The sequence below is a fragment of the Heteronotia binoei genome, chromosome 16 (genome assembly GCF_032191835.1).
Source record: "Heteronotia binoei isolate CCM8104 ecotype False Entrance Well chromosome 16, APGP_CSIRO_Hbin_v1, whole genome shotgun sequence".
Lineage (NCBI taxonomy): Eukaryota > Metazoa > Chordata > Lepidosauria > Squamata > Gekkonidae > Heteronotia > Heteronotia binoei.
The window spans coordinates 21,427,387-21,449,475 of NC_083238.1; the positions used below are offsets into that span (position 1 = coordinate 21,427,387).

General features: G+C 46.0%; 1 protein-coding gene across 2 annotated transcripts in view; it reads right to left on the reverse strand.

Annotated features, from left to right (window-relative positions):
- Window positions 1-22,089, reverse strand: part of CCDC148 (coiled-coil domain containing 148) — a 217,736-nt gene that overhangs the window by 85,943 nt on the left and 109,704 nt on the right. For both annotated transcript variants that reach the window (XM_060257342.1, XM_060257341.1), the window contains exons 9-10: window positions 20,025-20,163; window positions 17,673-17,879 (exon numbers count right to left, since the gene is read on the reverse strand). In XM_060257342.1, the coding sequence (XP_060113325.1) occupies window positions 17,673-17,879; window positions 20,025-20,163 (346 nt within the window). The remainder of the gene's footprint in view (window positions 1-17,672; window positions 17,880-20,024; window positions 20,164-22,089) is intronic.

Below are 22,089 nucleotides of genomic sequence, written 5' to 3' on the forward strand. Positions count from 1 at the left end.
AACTGGCTCAATAACCCTGCCTCAATAAGAGAATCTGGCAAGAGCTTGCCTTGACCTTAACTCAGAAAGACATGTTAACGTTCTGATGCATACTTGAAACTTCAGAAGGAAGGGTACACCATGAGTTTGATTCCTATATATCTAAAAACTGCTGAGAAGAACACTTTTCTAAACTATTTAATGATCAAACCCATAATGTAGGCCTGATTACAACTTTAAGGCTCAGGAGGTAGAGTTCCTGCTCACAACACTGTACGGCTTAGAGGGAACTTTGCTGCCATGGCTGCATTTTGACCCCGCTGCTTTTTAGTCTACACATAAATGACGTGGTAAAATTCCTGTCCAGTCTTCATTTCTTTCCAGCCAAAATAGGTGGAAAGACCATCTCAATTTTGTTCTACATAGATGACACACTAATTCCCAGACTCAAATTGGTCTTAGAAGGCTGTTGAGGGGGAAAAAATCTATTTAATGTTAATTATGATAAAGCAGGGGTCGGTTTGTAGAAGAAAAAGGTGGTGGAACTCAATAACGTAACTCATTAGCATTGCCGCCCCGCCCGCCCCCAACAGCCAAAAGCAACCCAACACTAAAAAGGAGAGCCCTGGGCAAGCAAGGCCTCCTTGGGCTGGCTAGAGATCCAGCCAGTCCAAGCAGGCCTCGCTCACCCGGGGCTTTCCTTAGTCACCCCTCCCCCAGTCAAAAGGCCAGCAAGCCACCCGCCACCCAAAATCACATAAAAAAATGGAGAAAGGGTGGTGCAGGCTTCTCCAGGGGTTAATGAGGGCTGAGAGCGTGGGAAAGCTCCTGGTGGCTGGCTGCCCGCTCTCCTAATCCAGGGATTGTTATGCAGCTGCACCTACAATTCAATGGACAAGGCAGGTAGGTCGGGAGAAGAAGGGGGAACCCTCAGAAAGGTTCAGGAGCTGCACTCCTGTGAGCTCCTGCTGAATCTGCAGCCTATGTATAGGAACATATGGCATGAAATGGTCATCCAGAAATGTGGGCCCCAGGCAGTGAAAGGTTTTGAAGTTCATTCAAGGTCTGATGATAAAACCAAGATTTTTTTTTTTTTGCTTAAGACTATATTATCATAAATAAACAATGGATGAGAAACGGGCCTGTAGCTATGAAGGGGTCCAGCCCCCCGACTTACTGCCAAGGCCTCTCAACTTCCCATTTTTTATTTTATTTTTGAAGCACCTTCCTCCTCTCCTCTCCTCTCCTCTCCTCTCCCGCCCGTCCCCTTTCTCCTGCCCCTGCAGTGCTGCTTGCCGCCTTCCTCTGCTGCCTGTTCTGATCAAGCGCCCCTCAGCTGGCATTCTCTCTACAAACCCCCACCTCACTAGGGTTGCCAATCCCCTGGTGGGGGCAGGGGATTTGGAGGCCCTCCCCCCACTTCAGGGTCGTCAGAAAGCGGGGGGAGGGGAGGGAAATGTCTGCTGGGAACTCTGTTATTCCCTATGGAGATTTATTCTCATAGAAAATCATGGAGAATTGATCTGCGGGTATCTGGGGCTCTAGGGGGGCTGTTTTTTGGGGTAGAGGCAACAAATCTTCAGTATAACATCTAATGCCTCTCCCCAAAATACCCCCCAAGTTTCAAAAAGATTGAACCAGGGGGTCCAATTCTATGAGCCCCAAAAGAAGGTGCCCCTATCCTTCTTGATTTCCTATGGAAGGAAGGCATTGAAAAGGTTTGCCGTCCCTTTAAATGTGATGGCCAGAACTCCCTTTGGAGTTCAATTATGCTTGTCACAGCCTTGATCTTGGCTCCACCCCCAAAGTCTCCTGGCTCCACCCCCAAAGTCCCCAGATATTTCTTGAATTGGACTTGGCAACCCTACACCTCACCCAACCTTGGACAAGGAGGCCAGAAGGACTCTAGTGGGACTCGGGGCTAATTTTTTTTGGTAGAAAAAGCCCAGCAGGAACTCATTTGCAGATTAGGCCACACTCACAATTGTTTCACATGGGGCTAAATAAAAAAAGATTACGGGGCATGCTGACCAAAGTATGTCTGACCTGTGACTGCTCCACTCTGAGTTGCTTGTAATTTGTCTCTAGGCTGTACGATCTCCCTTTCTTATTATTAGACATAATTTTAATAATTGTCCAAGTTCACACCCGCACTCACCTAGCCAGTGTGGCAGCCCACCTTCACCCAATGGTCCACCCTTGCCTGACCTGAGGCACAAAGGAGACATCCCAGCAGCAGTGGAGACTCAGGTTGCTGGCCCCTTTTGAAGATGCCACTCAACTCTGCAGGGCAGGAGGCCTTGCTTGCCGCTGGCCAATTGGAAACCACCCAGCCAAGGCTCACATAACACATACCAGCACCACGTGGGATTTCAGGATTGGCCCGCAGGTGGGACCACGGCTATAGGAGCTGGTACACAGTGCAGACACCGAAGGAGGTGGAGCCTGGCAAGTATCAGAAGCTCCCCAGCTGCAGCACTGGAAGAAGCAGGAGAGGTGGGATCTGGGTGCTGAAGGAGGGAACAAATCAGTCAGCAAATGGGCAACCTCCAACCTTGAGGGACAGGACAAGCTACCAGTCCCTCAAGAGGCAGCAGGGAGAGGCCAGGTTGGGGGAAGGATAAAATGAGGGCCAGACCCTGAGGCCAGGGAGGAAAAATGCATGGAACCAGCAGCAGAAAGACTGGCTGTTTCATGGGGAGGAGGCAGGCTAAGGTGAGAGTAACCTCTGCCCATCCTATTCTGAGGCCTCAAGCAACCCCTCAGCTTCCTCCTAGCCATGGCTGAGGATGCCACACCCCCAGGGAAGCCCACTATTCCTGACAATGATTTTGTATTTTAATGTTTTCTGTTAAAATGTCTGGTTTATTATTTTATTATTTTTCAAGCGTTATCTTGTTGGACATTTCCATTCTACTTTGTATGGTTGCTATGGGTTTTTTTTTTTTGTTAATGCAATAAAGATTGATTGATTGATTGATTGATAAGCAGAAAGACCATCAGATCAGCAAGATCAAGATGTGACTTTGACAAGGTAGTGCTCTTCTAGGGCCTTCAATACCAAATTATTAGTCTCTTTTGAAATCTCATCAGGTAAAAAGGAACAGTTTTTGATACCACGGGCTTATCAATAGAACTGTTTTCAGTGCCATTTCTGCTCTTCAAATGTGGCATGGGTGGGGGAGGGATTACCATGCCACCATGGAGCCAACATGGTGTACAAGTTAAGAGCAGTGGACTCTAATCTGAAGAACTGGGTTTGATTCCCCACTCCTCCACAGGAAGCCTTCTGAAGGCCTTGGACCAGTCACAGTTCTCTCAGAACTCTCTCACAAATGACTGTTGTGGAGAGAGGAAGGAAGGGCAATTGCGAGCCACTTTGAGACTCTTTAGGGTAGAGAAAAGCAGGGTATAAAAAAGCAACTCTTCTTCTACTACCATGTTGCACACTGAAAGGTATACATGTTTTAAAGACAGTTTCCAGTTCCCAGTTCTCTAATCCAGAGGAATGCCATATGGACATGTTAATTTAGTTTAGTTTAGCTTCTCAGTGTATTACACAATTTATCCTTAGCGGAATTTAGTTTCATTACAAGCTCATGCTGAATTCTACTGAAAGTTCTTTTGAATTAAGAATGTATCCAATCATTTCTTTAAATTGAATTCCATTAAAGTGCTGCTTTTCTAATCCTTCCCTCTTGACCGGTTCTCTTGGCAAGTTTTAGGTATGTAACAAAGCCACCTTATTACTTTTGCTTATAAAATAGCATTTTATAAGCTCTCAGGGTTTGTCTACTCTCACAGCAAACTTTTTTTTTAAAATCATAGGTTCACATTGTTCTATATAACCAAACCAGTTTTTCAGAAATGATTCCTTCTACATTAGAACTTCCATGACCTCAATGACTATGGGCCTATCTCAGGTATAACTGACCTTACAAATTAAGTATGTTACACTCTTGATCAAGTATTTTGTTTTGGATAAGAGGAATGAGATCTGAAGGTTCCTTCGTCATGGACAGATCACTCCTTGCTTAAGTTTAGACTTACGGGGATACCTAGACTCTGCAGGAGTAGAGGATCTATTAGAATTATCTGCTCCCAGATCTGGATGAATCCAAACTGCTCCAGTGGATTTTCTCAGATGTTCAGTTATTGAGCAAGGAGACTGAATGAGTGGTGGCTGGACAACTCCTAGTTTTCCTGGATAAGGCAAATAGTTTAGATTCCTTCCATTCTAGGTTTCATCGAAGATCAGTTATGGGACTGAAATAGCCTTGGTCACTCTTGTGGATGACTTTCTTCAAGAAAAAGAAGAATTGTTTTTATATCCCACTTTTCTCTACCCTAGAAGAAGAAGATATTGGATTTATATCCCGCCCTCCACTCCGAAGAGTCTCAGAGCGGCTCACAATCTCCTTTACCTTCCTCCCCCACAACAGACACCCTGTGAGGTAGATGAAGATACTGGATTTATATCCCGCCCTCCACTCCGAAGAGTCTCACAATCTCCTTTACCTTCCTCCCCTACAACAGACACCCTGTGAGGTGGGTGGGGCTGAGAGAGCTCTCACAGCAGCTGCCCTTTCAAGGACAACCTCTGCCAGAGCTATGGCTGACCTAAGGCCATGCTAGCAGGTGCAAGTGGAGGAGTGGGAAATCAAACCCGGTTCTCCCAGATAAGAGTCCGCACACTTAACCACTACACCAAACTGGCTCTCTTAGCTGACTGCTTTCTTTATGTCTCTTTAGAGCATGGGTGTTGAACTCACGAGGGATGGATCTGACATAAATGAGATCTTGTCAGGTTGGGCCATGCTTGCCATAAAATATAATGCCAGGTAGTGGAGATAAAACCCAGAGAATGATAGATCCGGTCCACCCCTTGCGTAATCCAGGAAATTCACAACCTCCTGACTCCACCCACAGTTACCCCATTACATGCCCAGAAGATAGCAAACAAAAAACCAAAGACCCTCCTCCAGGATCCCTGGCCAAAATCACATCATCACTTCACATGCGAAAGGATCCCAGCCGCTCTCTGCTTAACTGCCAAATTACTAGGAACCCCAAAAAGATCAGAAAGATATTGTTGTGGATATGCACTCTGATGCAAGCCAGCTGCCTTTAAGCTTTCCAAAGGGAAGCACGTCCCCCTGAGGCTGCCCACTATCTTAAAAGAATAACTGTGATTCATGGTAACCTTTTTTTAACTCGGGTTTTCTTAATGCTGCCGGCTAGGTGAGTGGCACCGCAGGCTCCTCACAGCAGCTCTGACCATTTCGCCTGACTCTTTCAGGCCTAACCTGCACTTTCGCATGCTGCCCAGCTCCCAAGCCTTCCTTTACACAAAAGGCTGCCGTCCTGGGTCCTGCCCTGACTGGAGGGAATGCATCTAGCACTGTGGTGGCCGAGCTGCAACAGGTCCCCTGCTCCAACTTTTTGCCACCTTGGTGTGGCTACAGTCGTGGGCTGATCTCTGGGCCTCCCCCCCCCCCCAATAAACAACAAGCTCCATGCCTGTTTCTCTCTCTGTCGCCCCAACTTTTTGCCACCTTGGTGTGGCTAGTCGTGGGCTGCTCTCTGGGCCTTCCCCCCCCCCCAATAAACAACAAGCTCCATGCCTGTTTCTCTCTCTGTCGCCCCAACTTTTTGCCACCTTGGTGTGGCTACAGTCGTGGGTTGCTCTCTGGGCCTCCCCCCCCCCGCCAATCAACAGCAACCTCATGCCTGTTTCTCTCTCTGTCGCCCCAACTTTTTGCCACCTTGGTGTGGCGACAGTCGTGGGCTGATCTCTGGGCCTTCCCCCCCCCCCTAAACAACAAGCTCCATGCCTGTTTCTCTCTCTGTCGCCCCAACTTTTTGCCACCTTGGTGTAACTGTGGGCTGTTCTTTGGGCCTCCCCCCCCCCCCCGCCGCCCAATGAGCAACAGGCTCCATGCCTGGTTATCTTCCAGCCATCCCAATTTTTTGCCATCTCACTGTGGCTGTGGGCTACTCCCTGAGCCTTCCCTCTGATGAGCAACAGGCTTTGCACCTGGTTCTCTCCCCGCCACCTCAATGTTTTGCCATTTTGGTGCAGCCACAGGATGCTCTCTGCCCCCCCCCCCCAAAGCAACAAGCTCTGTGCCAGGTTCTCTCCCTGCTGTCCTCATCCAAGTACTTACTCAGGGATGCCAGCCTTCAGGTGGGACATAGGAACACAGAGATCAGTTCCCCCAGAGAAACATGCAGCCCAGCCAGAAGGATTGCAAGAGGAAGTGGCTAATAACAGCGAATGAGAAAAGACCAGCAAGGTCACGTGGAGCCACTGATCCCGCAAGGCAGCCTCCAGTTCAGGAAGAAGGGCAGAACAGGGGGAAGCAGGTTGTCTTAGCCCTGCAAAGACCCACTGATAGCACAGCCAGCCAAAACTGGGAGGAGCATGGGGGAGCGCTGTTCTACCTACAGGCTGGATTGAGGGCCTTAGTGGGCTGCTTCTGGCCTATGGGCCATATGTTTGACACCCCTGCTTTAGAGGATTTAATCAGCTATGTTGAATTCCTAGGATTTAATCAGGGTATGCTAAATTTCTATGAGGGTAAGAGAAGGTTTAGTTTATTTTTGTCTGTCTGTATGCTTCTTTTATGTTCAGTTGAGTTTTTATTTATTTGAGTGGTACTTGTTTTATTTTGGGTTAATAAGTAATAATTATTTGTATATATTTAAATTTAATCATTTATCTAAATTTAAATTATTTGGATCATCTAAATGCCCAGTAGTTGGTTAGTTGGGCATGTTTCATTTGCACTCAATTGTCTCCGGCATTGTATCTTAGGTATTTGTTTATTCTACTTTATTAGCATTGTACATTTTAGCTCTTGCCAGGGACTTTTGATTGAGGATGTAATACTAAGTAGCAATTAATTACTTCTTTTCGGTTGCTTAGAAGACAGCGCCATAAGAGGAAGCCTCGGTGTATTTAGGGAGTATGCTTTTGTTGCTTTTGATAAGCTTTTGTTGTTTGGACTCAACCCAATCTTCTTGTGGTTTCATTGTATGGATTTAATGGATGAATTAAATAGAATCAATATAGTTAGACAAGGTTTTTAGTAATTATAGTTTTTTTTAATTTATTTGCTATATACAGGTTTTATTGTTTATATATTATATATTACACTTGGCTAATTACAATGAATGAACTGAACTATTACACTTGTTTGGAATGGAAAGGAAAAAAAGTATGTCCACCAGGGGGAGATTTTCTTCCAGTGAATATTTTTCTATCTGGGATGGGATTGGGAGGCACCGTTGTGTGATGGTGCCGGTCCTACCAGTAAAGTAGATTTCAGAAGGTGATGCTGGGGGACTGCTATTCAGCACCTTGCCTTTTGGCCTATGAAGTCCCACAAGATTGCATCTTGTCTCCTACGCAGGGCTATTTTTGAGCAGGAATGCACAGGAACACAGTTCCGGCTGGCTTGGCATTGGGGTGTGCAGCCTAATATGCAAATGAGTTCCTGCTGGGCTTTTTCTACCTCCCAAAAAGCGCTGCTCCTATGCTCTTCAACATCTACACGAAACCACAGTGTGATGTCATCTGGATATTTGGGTTGGGTTGTCAACAATACCAGGATGACACTCAGCTCAACTTTGTGGTTCCACCTGATCCCAGGGAGGCTACAGAAAACCTAAACTCAGTGCTTGGAGAGAGTTTTAGAACTGATGTAAGCTAATAAATGAAGCATAATCCTGACAAGACAGAATATTACCAGTATCCCTCTTTCCAATGGAGAAAAACAACCTTTAATTTTGATCCCATAAAGCTTATACTTATTTTATATTGGTTTCTACAAAAGAATCCTAAATACCACTTACAGTGATGAGTTGGGCAAAGCTATTGCATTCTTACTCAGGTTGTAAGTTTCTCAAGGGCATCTGACTGGCTAGACCAGATGGACCTGATCCAACAGATTTCTTACATAAAATGAAATCAACATCACATCACTTTGAATAAACCAATTCTATCCAGCTCTAATTTTAGTGAAGTATTTGGGCACGCAGTCAAGACAAAAGCAATTTGTGTACATTCACCTGCCATCGTTCATAAACAAAAGCTGTAATTTATCGTTATCTAGCAGGGAAAAATGAAAGCAATCCTGGAAACCCATTTACATGCATGCTGCATCGTTTTCATTTCCCTTCTTCAGACAGCAGCTCCATTGCGAAGTAAGATTTTTTTTTTTAAAAAAAAAAAGTTGAAGTGTTTAAAAAAAAACAGCTTGTGATGCACTAGCAGCAAAAGACCAGTTTGACTGCGGATTCCCACCCCTCATACTTCTCTGAATTTAGGCTTACCTTAGGAATTGTGCTGACAAAAATTCTATTTGTGACTCTAGCCTTCTTAAGTCACATGTAGGAACAAATATTTGATGCTTAATCCCGCAGGACAAAGAGTTTATGTATTTATTTTATTTATTTATGACTTATATCCCGCCCTTCCCACAAAAGTGGCTCAGGGCGGCTCACAACAGATAATAAGACATAAAATTAGATTAGCGTTTAAATATATAAGCAGTTAGAACAATCAAAACATTCAAAACCTTAAAACCTTAAAACATCAAACCTTATAACAATATAAATAGCAAGAGTCTGATAAAGCTACATTAGTTCCGGTATCAGTTAGATGTAAGCTAACCGGAAGAGGGTTGTCTTACAGGCCCTGTGGAACTGCGTTAAGGAAATGGGGTCAAAATGTGTATTTTTGGCAGATAGTGGCGGACTTTGATCAATACCATGTTGTTATTTCTGACTTCCCAATACATGTTTAAAATGTATGATGCATCTCCTTCATTTGTGTTCTGCTTTATTTCCATGGGTGTTCTTTACTATGATAGTACAAAGGATGAGTACAATCTCCATCCCATTCATAGGGATGAGGATTGAAGGGCTCTCAGTCTCCCATTTGGACCTTGAAGTTTCATGATAGGTCTGTACATATGAGATCTCTCTGGTGTGTGATTTGATCAGAGATGAAGGTGTTGACCTAGCATATGTGACCGAAACCTGGCTGGAGGACCCCATATGTCTCAAATACCACTTTGTCTCAGTCCCAGCTGACTGTATGGTCTTTCATCAATGTCGAACTGGGGTACAGACAGGGGTGCCAATTGTCCTTTGAGAATAGTTCTCCTTTTCAGGGCTGGATCTAGGGGTGGGGGCAGAGGAGGCCACTTGCCCTGGGCACTGCCAGAGGAGTGCCGAATGGTGCCAGGGGAGAAAGATCGGCTACTTTTGCCACAGAGAGACAGCAAAAGCAGCCTGGCGGTTTCCCCTCCCCATTTAAACACACAGCAGGGTGTTTAAATGGGGAGGGGAGTCAGATCCCCTGCTTTTGCCATCTCTCTGCAAGACAGAAAGGCTGCAAAAGCAGCCCAGCTGCATCCCTTCCCCAGTGGGATGTTTAAATGGAGAGGGGAGTCAGATCCCCAAGGCTCTCCTACCAGAAGCATACCTGAGGCTTCCTCTCCCCCATTTAAACACCCAGCAGGGTGTTTAAATGGGGGAGTGTGTCAGATCGCCTTTGGGTCCCCTCATTTTTTGAGCGGGGGCGCCATTTTTTTTGTTTTGTCCCCACTCAAAAATATATATAGATCCGGCCCTGCTCCTTTTAGAAGTTCCGGGTGTAGACAAGGACCATGTTTGCTTTTAAGTACCTTGTATTTTGTTCCAGGAGCAGGTTAGGAATACTCCTGGTATGTCATTCTAGTTTGTCAACAGTTGCCCTGGCTGAGCTGACAGAGTTGATTGTGGAGGTCGTGCTGCAGATCCCAAATCTTATAACTCCTTGGCTGGTTCAGATTACGGCTTCATGACATACCATAGGACTGTCCTATTTGTATCGGGTCTGACAGGCAAGAGGGGTCATACGTCGCATCTGATTTGTGCACTAGGGATGATCTGGTAGGAGAGTTAATACTGCAGCACTATTGTCTCTGGTATGTGATTTGAGGGTGTTACTTGCTGAGACTGAAGGTTACCACACATACCTCCCTCTGCAAGGGGTAGGATGGTCAAGCCCCAGAGATTAATGGATCCAGTATTTTCTCTGAGGATTTCTCAGAGGCTGGACAGCAGTTCTGTAGAGGCCCTAATATCAGCTTGGAGTTCAACTTTGAGAGATGCCTTTGACAGAGTTCCTCCTTAGTGCTCTTTCCCCTGTTCAAGAAGACACTGTGACAACTTGTTTCTAACAACCAAGGGGACCCCCCCACAGCCTTCTATGATTTTTGAGGAACTAGGTTTGTTTTAAACCGTAAACCTTCCCCATAGTTACCAGGTGTTCTAAAGGTAGTAAGTGTAAAGGCTTAATGTTCACTGCCATGTGGTAAGTTTTGTGGTGACTAGTGCATGGGGGAAGAGAGATCAAGATGTACTCTCTCTCTCCCCCCCCCCCCCATAGCACTTCCTTGCAACCCTCACTGGTATATGATCCTGAACTATTAGATTCAAATGTACATAAATTAAATTACATCATCACATTTAAACCATATTTCATCAGAAGGCAATATAGCAGACACTCTGGTGATATACTGAAAGCACAAAGTTAGATTAATACAGAGTAAAAGGACAGAAGCATTTACCAAAGCATCCAGAAATTTTGGCAGAACAAAATATGTTTATTAGCTGTATATTGATTCTGGCTGATCGTGGATTTGGCAGTTGCAAGCCTCCTCTTCTACGCGGAGATCATGTTTTTCAAAAGAATGCTTTTGTCCAACATTTTTAGATTTCACCCTGTGAAGAACTACACTTTAAAATCTTATAAGTGCTGTGTAAACAGGTAATGGACTGTGAAGGGTTAACTGCTCAAAGAGAGCCTTGAATGACACTCCAAGGAATTTGATTTGTTAGCACCAACTGAGCCGAGAAAGACTTGAAAGCTGAATGCTGAGGAGAGCGAATCTGAATTCAGCACCGACTGAAAAGAATCTAATACTGACAGTGTCTGAGTCTAGCTCTGACAGAGAACAGTTTAGTACTGACAGGGTTTGTGCTTAGTCCTGACTGAGAGCAGCTTAACACAGATGGAGTGCTGAGAAAGCTGGTACTTTGGTGAACTCTCCCATTCAGGTCAGAAAAAGGGATAGAACTTCTAGTGAGAGAAGAGATTTCCTACTTAGTTGGAAAAGAGCACAGAGGAGTGGAGTGATCCCTGGTCTGATGTGTTTAGAAACTGTCTTTTAAATCCTGAAGAGTCTGTTAAAACTCAAGAAAAGTATTAGCGTGTTCAGTGAAGGAGTTTGGGTACTGGACAGAGTATCCCAGTCTTCTGGAAACCAGAAGAGCCAAATATGCTCAAGAAAGTATACTGGAGTGTTTAGGGAACACTGAAACAAAGACCCCTCATCTTAAAGATTCTAACAGTGCAATCCGGGGGTGTGGGGCGGGGGGAGGCTAAAAGGACTCAGGGAGCCAACTGACCTTTGTGTCAGCACATGTCTTGAGATACACCAGTATAAGGGCCAGTTATAACGGTCTGGCTTCCAATGCTGCTCCATTGCTTCTGGGTGCCGGCACTGGGCCATAGGCAACCAAGGCATAGGCCCCTTACTGGTGGACAGGGTTGTGGGCATAGCTAGAGTTAATTGGCTCCCTGAGCCTTTTCAGCCTAGGAACACTCTCTGCCAGAGGCAGAAATGCATGCTAACAAAAACATGGCAATGCCCATAGGCACCAATTGAACTTGAAAACTGAAGTCATTCCCTCACTGCTGCAGCCTCACCAATTAGGCCCGGAGGAGCTCAGGATGTTGACTACAGGCTCAGCCAATCACCTCCCTCCCCAGGGTGGTCAAGTCCCCTCCCCAGCACCCAATCACGCCCCCCACCCTACAAAAACTTCAGCCAGGGCACCTTAGGGCATGTGGCGCGGGACTGTCTCAGAGCTCCCTGCTGTGTGAACTTAGGGCAAGTGGTGAGGCACTTTGGTAGTGCGAAAAGCACAGAAAAGGCACTTAGCACTATAGGGCGAACACTTAGCGCTAACACCCAAGGAGGAGAGTAAAGTCCATACTCTGTGGCTGACCTCTCCCTTTTCAGAATCCTAACAGTTACCCCACCTTTGCAGGTTTGACCCAAAGGGACAGCCCCACGCTGACAGGTAAGCAAGGCCAAAGATCCTAAACTTGCTGCCCCATTCCCCTCACTTGAGGCTGGGTGCCACAATAGTACCTCCTGCACTCAAGCCCAGCACTGAGTTTGTGTAGGCACGATCCACAACCGTGCAGCACCATGGCCCCTGACCGGTGTTACCTTTAAGCTGAATTAGTGTGAGCTAATGCACAATTTTTTAGCCTCCAGCTCACACATTTCTGTCTCAGCTCAGGAAAAATGGCCCTAGAACAAACTAATTTATGCAGGAGCTCACAACTGTAATGCCGGTAGCTCAGAAAGTAGAATTTTTGCTCACAAGACTCCACAGCTTAAAGTGAACGTTGCCCCTGACATACCATGGGAAAAGATCCCTGGAAAGTTTCCCAGGAGATCTTGAGCAGGGCAGAATACCATGCCATCTGCCTGCTTCCCACCCTCTGAAGAGGACAGGGCATGTCTTTGGTGTGTGTGGTGGGGGGGGGGGAGTGTCTGGCAGCCATGCCGCTATATGTGAAGAACCAGCTTGCCACGCAACCCTTTAACTCATTTCCTTGCAGAATTAGAGCCTCGAGCAGCAGATGCTGGTGTGGATGGATTGCCAGAAATCTGTAAGCACGTCAACGCACAGGACAGCCGAGTGTAATTTGGATGGCAACATCACGTGCCTCAAGGGGAGTTCGTTGTGAAGCCCTCCCCCCACCGTGGGACTGCATTCGCAGACCCTGTCAGGACAACACATCCGTGGCTGAGTCCAGCATAAGCACTTGTGCCTGGGTGTCTCTCTGCTTTACTTTTCAGCAAGTGAGGATTCAACAGGGAGACTTGCAGGCGTGGCAAGCCCCAACTCTCCCCCGCACTCTGCTCAGTCTTCTATTGACGGATAGCGAGTGTTAGCAGAGAGCTGTCCAAATAGGCTGATAAGAATAGGCACGCTGACAAGAAGAGACTCCACACTAGTTCTTCCAGAACTATTGGTGTATTTACAGATATTCACACAGAAGCGTAGTATATATACAATATTCACAATTCAGAGCTTCAAAATGCTTCGCCAGACTACCAATAATGCAGAGAGGAAAAAGACTCTGGCATTCAGCTCCTTTTATAGTTCAGCCCACCTATCGGTGAATATGCTGACTCATTGTGTGACTTCAGTGACTTTCCAGGCATTGCATTAGCCTGCCTTGTGATCCTTATCACATGACTTCAGTACTTTGACATTAGATGATCTACCATGCTTAACTTGTAAGCTATCCAGTCGCTTGACATCTATTGTAGACCTCCTTTTGAAATGGAGTATTTCAGGGCATATTTCTAGGATGGAAAACCACCGCCTTCCCAAGATTGCTCTGTATGGCGAACTTTCCACCGGCCATCGAAATAGAGGGGCACCAAAGAAGAGGTACAAGGACTCCTTGAAGAAATCCCTTGGCACCTGTCGCATCAACCATCACCAGTGGTCTGACCTAGCCTCAGATCGCAAAGCATGGAGGCACACCATCTACCAGGCTGTCTCTTCCTTTGAGAACGCACGCATAGCTGGTCTTGAGGACAAAAGGAGATTGAGGAAGAATCGCACTGCTACAGCACCAACCCCAAATCAGACTTTTCCCTGCAGCCACTGTGGCCGGACCTGCCTGTCCCGCATTGGTCTTGTCAGCCACCAGCGAGCCTGCAGTAGACGTGGACTACTGCACCCTTCTTAAATCTTTGTTCGCGAAGTCAAGCCGAGAGAGAGATGGCCCCCGGCCAGCACTTCCAAGTCCCACCTGCAATGCCATCCCACACAGACACACGCCATGCCCGGGATTCCCAGCCCTCTTCCCAGAGAGGAAGCAAATAGAGTCTTCACACCTCACTGTGGTTTGTGACTCAATAAAGTCTGTATTGTGCCTTAACAGTGCCCTCTGTCTGTTTAGTTTTGACTACATGACAGGAGCTCCGTACTCCTCCTTGTCCCACTCCCTCACCTGCCTATTGGCGATTCCCCCCCCCCCGAGGGCTTCCCAAGGACATGGACTCTCAGGGGGGCTATGGATGGTTGTACAGATCCCACTGGCCACAGTCATCCGCCAAGCAGAGCCCTAGCAACACCTCCAAAGCTGACCTAACAACAGGTTCCCTCTTTCACCTCGCAAGCTGCTCTGTGGGAGGGGGTCAGAGGGTGGTTTGGATGAATGAACCAGCTTGGTGCAGTGGTTAAAGCATGAGATCTGAAGGACCCAGATTCCACCCCCCACCCCCCACTTGTACCATGGAACCTAGGTGGGAGGCCATGGGCCAGATGCACACTCTCAGCCTAACCAACCTCACAGGATTGTTGTGAGCATAAATCAGAGGAGAGGGGAATGATGCAAGCCACTCGGGGAAGAAAGGTGGAAAATAAATAGAGTGAATGAATGGAGTTCGTAACAGTGTGTCTGCTCTAGGAAGGAGGGGCTTCTGTCACCCAGGGGGAAGACATCTGTGAAGGAAATAGTGAGGGGGCAGAGGATCATGGGGGGGGGGGAGAGCCAGTGCTATGGGAGGACTCAATGTTTTTAAAGGGACATGGGGTTAGGGAGGTAGGCGCATTGGACATACTGACAGCCGGGAACGCCAAATGATTTGCATGGTTTCAATTGCGATACATTAGTACTACATTATTACACATGGAAGTAATGATGAAGGCAGAAGGGATTTGGCAGGACAGTCCGTGGGCACTGACTGCTGACCATTCCAGTCCCAGCCCACCTCTGCTCCGCTAAAGAGGGCATTGCGGGGTCTGAGGGTGGTGCTGCGTGCCCCCACATCTGAGCTCGTCTCAGTGGCCACCTCTCCTGCTCTGCTACTGGCAGGAGCGGTGCAGGTGTGCCCTTGGCAATTTGTGTGGGCTGCTGGGAAGCGCGGGAATTTCTTAATTCCTTTACTGCAGTGTCCCTCTACTTTCTGTGTGTCTTAGTGACACTTATTTTGGGGTTTTTCTTCGAAATTCCGACGCTGGCAACCAATTATAGCAGCGCCAACCTCACAGCCTCACTGCATCTCTTTATTTCAGTCTCTTCGGGGTATTTTACTTGTTTATTTGATGGGACCACAGCAGCTTTGTTTGTTCTTCCCACAAAATATAGGCTCTTGAGAACTTTAACTTAAACCACAGATTTATTGTAACACAAAGTCTTAACTTGGTGATATGGGAGATATTTACACAGGTTAATACGTTGCTCAGTTGTTTCAGGCTTTACAATCACTTTGTCTTTTCTTGAGTCTCTCACAGTTACACAGTTCAGTTTTCCTATAACTCACTCTCCACCTCTAGCCAAGGTCTGGCCTCTTGGGATTGATGTGTCTAGTCTCACCCCTCGACTGGAGTCTCTCCTCTCAGCCCTCTTGGTGTCTCAGACCCACATCCACTCCCTCAACCTCCTCACTAGATCTTCAGAGTTGTCTCTAGGTGTCTGTGACCATTCCGGTCTTAACTGACTCACACACACACAGCCCTCTTGGCTGGTTTTGTCCAGCTGGCAGTCTCTGGAAGACTTCCCCGTCTCCGCCTCAAGCTCCTTCACAGGATCAGCTGCCCTCCCAGCCTCGGTCAGGCACGAACTGACCCTCTCAATCTCTGTCAGGCCCCAACACTGACAGACTTCTGACAGGCCCCAACTCTGTCAGACACCAATTGACTGAATGACTGCCTCAGCAGATTCTGTCCCTCAACTACTTTTCCCTCCCTGAGAGCTCTGAGCACTTTGCCCCCACCCTCAGGTCACCTGACGCAGCCCTGTGCGTCTTCAGTTTATGGTTAACCTATTGCTTTCCATCACACGTGCCTTCCGGCGAGCAAATGCATAGCATGGAAATGACAGCCCTCCACTCCTCCTTCTGCCCTTTGGGGTCCCTGTGGTCTGTGTGGGCAGTGAGGCATGGGGTGGACAGCTCCTTCCCCTCTATCAGATGCCTGGATTTGGTGATAGTTGATCCCTTTAAGAGGGTGAGGGGCTGCTCCTGACAACAAGCAGAACTCCAGTGGCCCTCCCTCCCTCCCTCTGCCCCCACCTGAGGTGGATGCCTGACTCCACCCCCTTGCCACATAGCCCTGAATGGTTCGGGAGGCTCCATCCATCATAGCACCACCACCTCCACATGATGTCGCCATTCACCACAGCAGCGCAGTTGCTACAGACACCACCCTGGTTATGATCAGAAACTACTGCAAACCCATCATCTTTGTCCTTTGGCCACTGTTATGCAACAGCCAGTTCCCATGCCACAGGCATGACACAGGATTGCTGTCTCCATCACCGTAAAAAGCTTACGAAATTCTCAGTTGCTTGAAATATATGAATTGTGGACTGTGCCTATAATTGATTTACCTCAGACCTTTTACCCTTGATTTCACCGGATCTTTTCCCCCTACACTGAATAAAATATTTTATTTTTGAACTTTGAAAAGCTTTGAGTGCCACTTCAGTGGTTTTAAGAAGAAGAGAAGATATTGGATTTATACCCCATCCTTCGGTCAGAGTATCAGAGCAGTTTACAATTTCCTTCCCTTTCCCTCCCATAACAAACACCCGGTGAAGTAGGTGGGGCTGAGAGAGCTCTCAGAGAGCTGCTCTTAAGAAAACAGCTCTGCTGAGAACTTGTGGCTGCTGACCCAGCAGCTGTATGTGGAGGAGTGGGGAATCAAACCCATTTCTCCCAGGCTAGAGTCCATGCCCTTAGACACTACACCAAACAGGCTGTTAGATTAAAGAGGTCCCCTCCCTGAAGTTCCTGGACTGAGCCATACTGCAGCAGAATGGGACAACCATAGTTCTTTTGAAAAGAAGAAAATCAATAAACAAAGCCGCTCAGAAAGGGAGAGAACAATGGAGGGAAAATATTGCCTCTGAGGGAGGGATGTAGGCTAGGTCACCCTATACCCCTTCCTCTCTTACTTCCCTACCATACTGCCCCCTCAATGGTCTCCCTATTTATGTCCAAGATTAATATGCAATACCAGTCATTCTTTTAGAACTACATTTTATGCATCTAAAGTTAGTACTAGTACTGGTACAAACATACATCATATTATCTTTTTCCTCTTTCTTTTGGCAACTTCGTTATTCCAGCATACTTGTTATTTGGGCTGGGAAGGGAGATAAGTGGATATAGCCAAGGAGCTACTATGCTAATAGAAATTATCACAGGGGTTAATGAAGACGTGAAAACAAGAATATATTAGCAAAAGGAAACACATTGGTGCACATGATTCCACCGGTGTAAGGTCAACTGAAGAAAAAGCAGTCCACTAATACAAAGTCTCAAACATACAAGAGGAAAAATTAAAAGCCAATTGTATAAAAATCCTCTAGCAAAACAAATCAAGGACTTTCTTGTACCTAAAAGCATGTAATCAAAAAATGCTATCCCAGAAGAATTTGCAGATTAGCAACTAGGAGTATAAAGCAATCTGTGTCCATTTCAGGGGGGAAAGCCCATATAAAAGCTTAGGTAACATTTTTTCTTCAGGCAAATATTGAACAATCCAGGATACAATTAGCAGCACAGATTTATGTGCGGTTATGTAACTGAGCCTACCTTGTCTTTGAGATCCGCACATATTTCCTGTTGTTTTCTTCTATTATTAGCCAACATAATTTCTGTCTCATGAGCAGCACAAGCTTCCTCAAGAGTCATTACCGCCTTCTGCGAAAATGCTTTTCTAGCCTGAATCCAGTTGAACATCAGTGCTCTCCACTGATTCCAAGTGAACCGATAGTGGTCCCAAGCCCTTTCATGAGCAACCTAAAACACACACATCATAATTATCAACTCATAAACACTACAAACTGAATTCTGATGGTTCCGAGTTACTTCAAGAGAGCCATTAAAACAGAAGCCTTTAGAACTAGGGATGTGCAACAGCTCCCCCCCCCACACACACACAAACCGTATTTTTCCGTTTGGGTCTATTGGACAAATATTGGTATGGTATTCAGATCTGGGTTTTTTTGGAAATCCCAATTTTTTCCAGTTCAAATAGACCTGAGACCTGAATTTTTTTTTCAGTTCAATAGACCAGTTGTTTTTTTTAAGCCAGCCCGACCCTGGAGCTGGCTTGACTGCCCCTGCTGTAGGAGAAGCTGGTCCCAGGATCTGTGTGTGGTGGAGAGGCAAGAGAAGATCGCCTGGGGCAGCAAAAATGAAGAGCTTATATATGAACATATGAAGCTGCCTTATACTGAATCAGACCCTCGGTCCATCAAAGTCAGTATTGTCTTCTCAGACTGGCAGCGGCTCTCCAGGGTCTCAAGCTGAGGATTTTCACACCTATTTGCCTGGACCCTTTTTTGGAGATGCTGGGGATTGAACCTGGGACCTTCTGCTTCCCAAGCAGAAGGCTCTACCACTGAGCCACAGCCCCATTCATGGCTCTCCAGGGTCTCAAGCTCAGGGTTTTCACACCTATTTGCCTGGACCCTTTTTTGGAGATGCCGGGGATTGAACCTGGGACCTTCTGCTTCCCAAGCAGATGCTCTACCACTGAGCCACCGTCCCCTAACTGAATAAAGCTCCATGCTGACTTGGCTGGTGGGCTCCTCTTTTTTCCAGCTTCTCTTTTTTCTGGCTTTCATCTGGGTATTTTCAGCTACACCGAATGGCTGGTGGGATCCTCTTGCAGCTTGGTTTAAGCTGAGTTGCAAGAGGAGCCAAACCCAGCCAAGGCTGAGCAGAGCTCTCAGGTCCCACCATCCCAGCTGATCCTGATTTGGGCTCAGCTATACCAGTAAGCTGTTGAGATTCTCTGATCTGTATTCTGCTTAAATATTTTTTTTTGCTCCGTTTATGCGGAATGCACTCCTGTTCCTGTATTTAGAATCCAAATAAAAATGGTCTTCCTCACTGCAATCTGTTATTCGCCAAAGGTCACATCCGCAAGGCACCAAAGAAATGAAAAAGCGTTATCCATGGAGAGGAAAGAGAATAATTGCAAGGTATGGAAATAAGCAGCTTTCTTTCTGGAATCATCTCATGGATCAATTCAGTTAGCCACAAAAATCATAACTAATGAGTGCAGTTTCACAACAGAAAATCAAGCTAAACATAGTGATATGACAATATGCTTGTAGCTGGTACAAACAGTGTCAGCTGGTATTTCAATGTTTTGGGATTGCCTTGAGGGGAAGCTGTTATTTGCATGTTATACTCCTTAAAAGTGACTTGATGTTGCTGTAACTTCAGAGCTTTGGGAATGAGGAGAGATATAAATTAAAACTGACACACACGTTTGAAGAAACACCATTTATACAGACATAGTAACATAGTATATACAGACATAGTATAGCTAACTTATAGTTTCATAATTTTTTGTTGCTTATAATTATTTTTTTTAGAAGAAGAACGCAGGTTTATACCCCCAACCTTCTCTCTGAATCAGAGTCTCAGAGTGGCTTACAATCTCCTTTACCTTCTTCCCCCACAACAAACACCCTGTGAGGTAGGTGGGACTGAGAGAGCTCTCACAGAAGCTGCCCTTTCAAGGACAGCTCTGCGAGAGCTATGGCTGACCCAAGGCCATTACAGCAGCTGCAAGTGGAGGAGTGGGGAATCAAACCCCGTTCTCCCAGATAAGAGTCCACACACGTAACCACTACGCCAAACTAAAAAACGATATATGAATAAAGCATTTATTTAGGATACTCAGTGTCTTAAACATTGGGCAATTAGCCAGCGTTGTGTAGTGGTTCAAGTGTTGAACTAGGAACTGGAAGACCCAGGCTCTCAAATGTCTGCTGTGGAGGCTCATGGGATGACCTTGGGTCAGTTGTTTTCTCTCAGCCTAGCCTGCCTAAAAGGCTGGTTGCGATGGGACAAATAGAAGGTGGGAGACTGATGTATTCTGACTGCGTGTCACAATAATCGAATCAAATGACGAACATTACCACTTACTAGATTCTGCCTAGTCCTGTGAGGAAGAAGTTTCTGCAACATATCCAAGTAGAGTGTTCTTCTGCCTTGAAGGCCGCTTGGGTATTGATCAACCACCATCACATAAACCCAGAGATCTTCCTCACTCAGTGCGAAATTGCTGTAAAAAATAGACAGGGGAAAATGAAATGTTAGCTCTTAGCATAAAATAGATTAAAAGAAAAATAACACTCTGCTGCCTTTGAAGCTGATTCGTTCTAACATTATGGAGGATATAATGGGATTCTGCCCTGGCAGAAAGAAAACACCGTGCATTGATATCTTTACATGACGAACTTACACCTGTTTTTAAGAGCAAAGGAGCTAGTTTGAGTGGGCCCTTCCTGCGTTCAATATAAATGTAACTTTTGTTTCTTCTGTCCAAGGTTTCAATGAAACACGAATTGAAAAATCAGACATATTGGCTAATTCCTATGTCATTACTCACATATACCTTCACTTTCCCTATGCAGTTTTTGCCACCGATATTTTTTTTTAAAATCAGCCTGAACTAAGGTGGCAGGGAGCAGACAGAGAGCTGAACAGGTATTCCATTCTGGCAGGCATGAGAGCAGAACAAACGGTGAAGCTGAAAGTGAGTCATGGATAAAGGACCTGCTGTGCCCGCTATTCAAATATTAAACAGTCTTCACCTTTTGTAAGATTGTAAGCTAGCGTGAAACGATGGGGATCTTTTTAGCAGAAGAATCTGTGCTTTTCAGTACCACTCTAGCGTAATTCTGCCTAAAATGAAACTGTTTAGCTTCCCTTTTTAAAAAGACAGTCATGGTAATACAAACTGTCTTGTCCTAATAGTCAATGTGAAGCCCTGAAGTGAACACGGCTTAATATTCCATTGTAAAAGCAGAATATTTTTTTTAAAGGAAAAATCATCACCGCCAAACTGGCCTGACACACAGCAGCTTAGAGAAGAAGAGCTGATACAATAAAGGAAACAGCTTGCAGCCAAGCAAAACAAATAAATGTTGTATCCATGAAAGACTCTGGATACAGAAAGCATCCGCTTTCCCTGGCCATTCCAGGAATTATTCTAAGTGACACACCCTTCCTAAGATTAAGGCTGGTCATAAAATAAACAGGAATACAAAAACAAAGACACACTAGAAGAACATGGCTTTACTGTTTGTTAAATGTGCTTAAGTCTGAGATGGTATAGTAGGGTTGCCAAGTCCAATTCAAGAAATATCTGGGGACTTCGGGGGTGGAGCCAGGAGACTTTGGGGGTGGGGCCAGGAGACATTTATTTATTTGAAATTTATATCCCGCCCTTCCCACGAATGGCTCAGGGCGGCTTCCAACAATTAATCAAAAATAAAATTTAAACAATTTCAAGTATAAAACAATTAAATATTTAAACAGTTAAAACTTTAAAACAGAATATTTCAATTTCCTGTAAACAGATGGCTGGCCAGTTACATCAGTTGTCATCCTAGCTAGGTATAGGCTAGCCGGAAGAGGGTCGTCTTACAGGCCCTGCGGAACTGCGCCAAGTCCCGCAGGGCCCTCACCTCTTCCGGCAGCTGATTCCACCATACGGGGGCCATAACGGAGAAAGCCCTTTCTCTGGTGGCTTTCATTTGGGTGGCTTTCATTTGGGTGGAACCAGGAGCAAGGTTGTGATAAGCATAATTGAATTCCAAAGGGAGTTCTAGCCATCGCATTTAAAGGGACCGCAGACCTTTTAAATGCCTTCCCTCCGTTGGAAATAATGAAGCATAGGGGCACCTTCTTTGGGGGCTCATAGAACTGGACCCCCTGGTCCAATCCTTTTGAAACTTGGAAGGTATTTGGGGGAGAGGCACTGGATGCTATGCTGAAATTTTGGTGCCTCTACCTCAAATAACAGCCCTCCCAGAGCCCCAGATACCCATGGATCAAGTCTCCATTATACCTTATGGGAATCAGCCTCCATAGGAAATAATGGAGTGCCCAGCAGACATTTTCCACCCACCCCCACTTTCTGATGACCCTGAAGTGGGGTGAGGGCCCCCAAACCAGGGGATCCCCTGCCTCCACCTGGGGATTG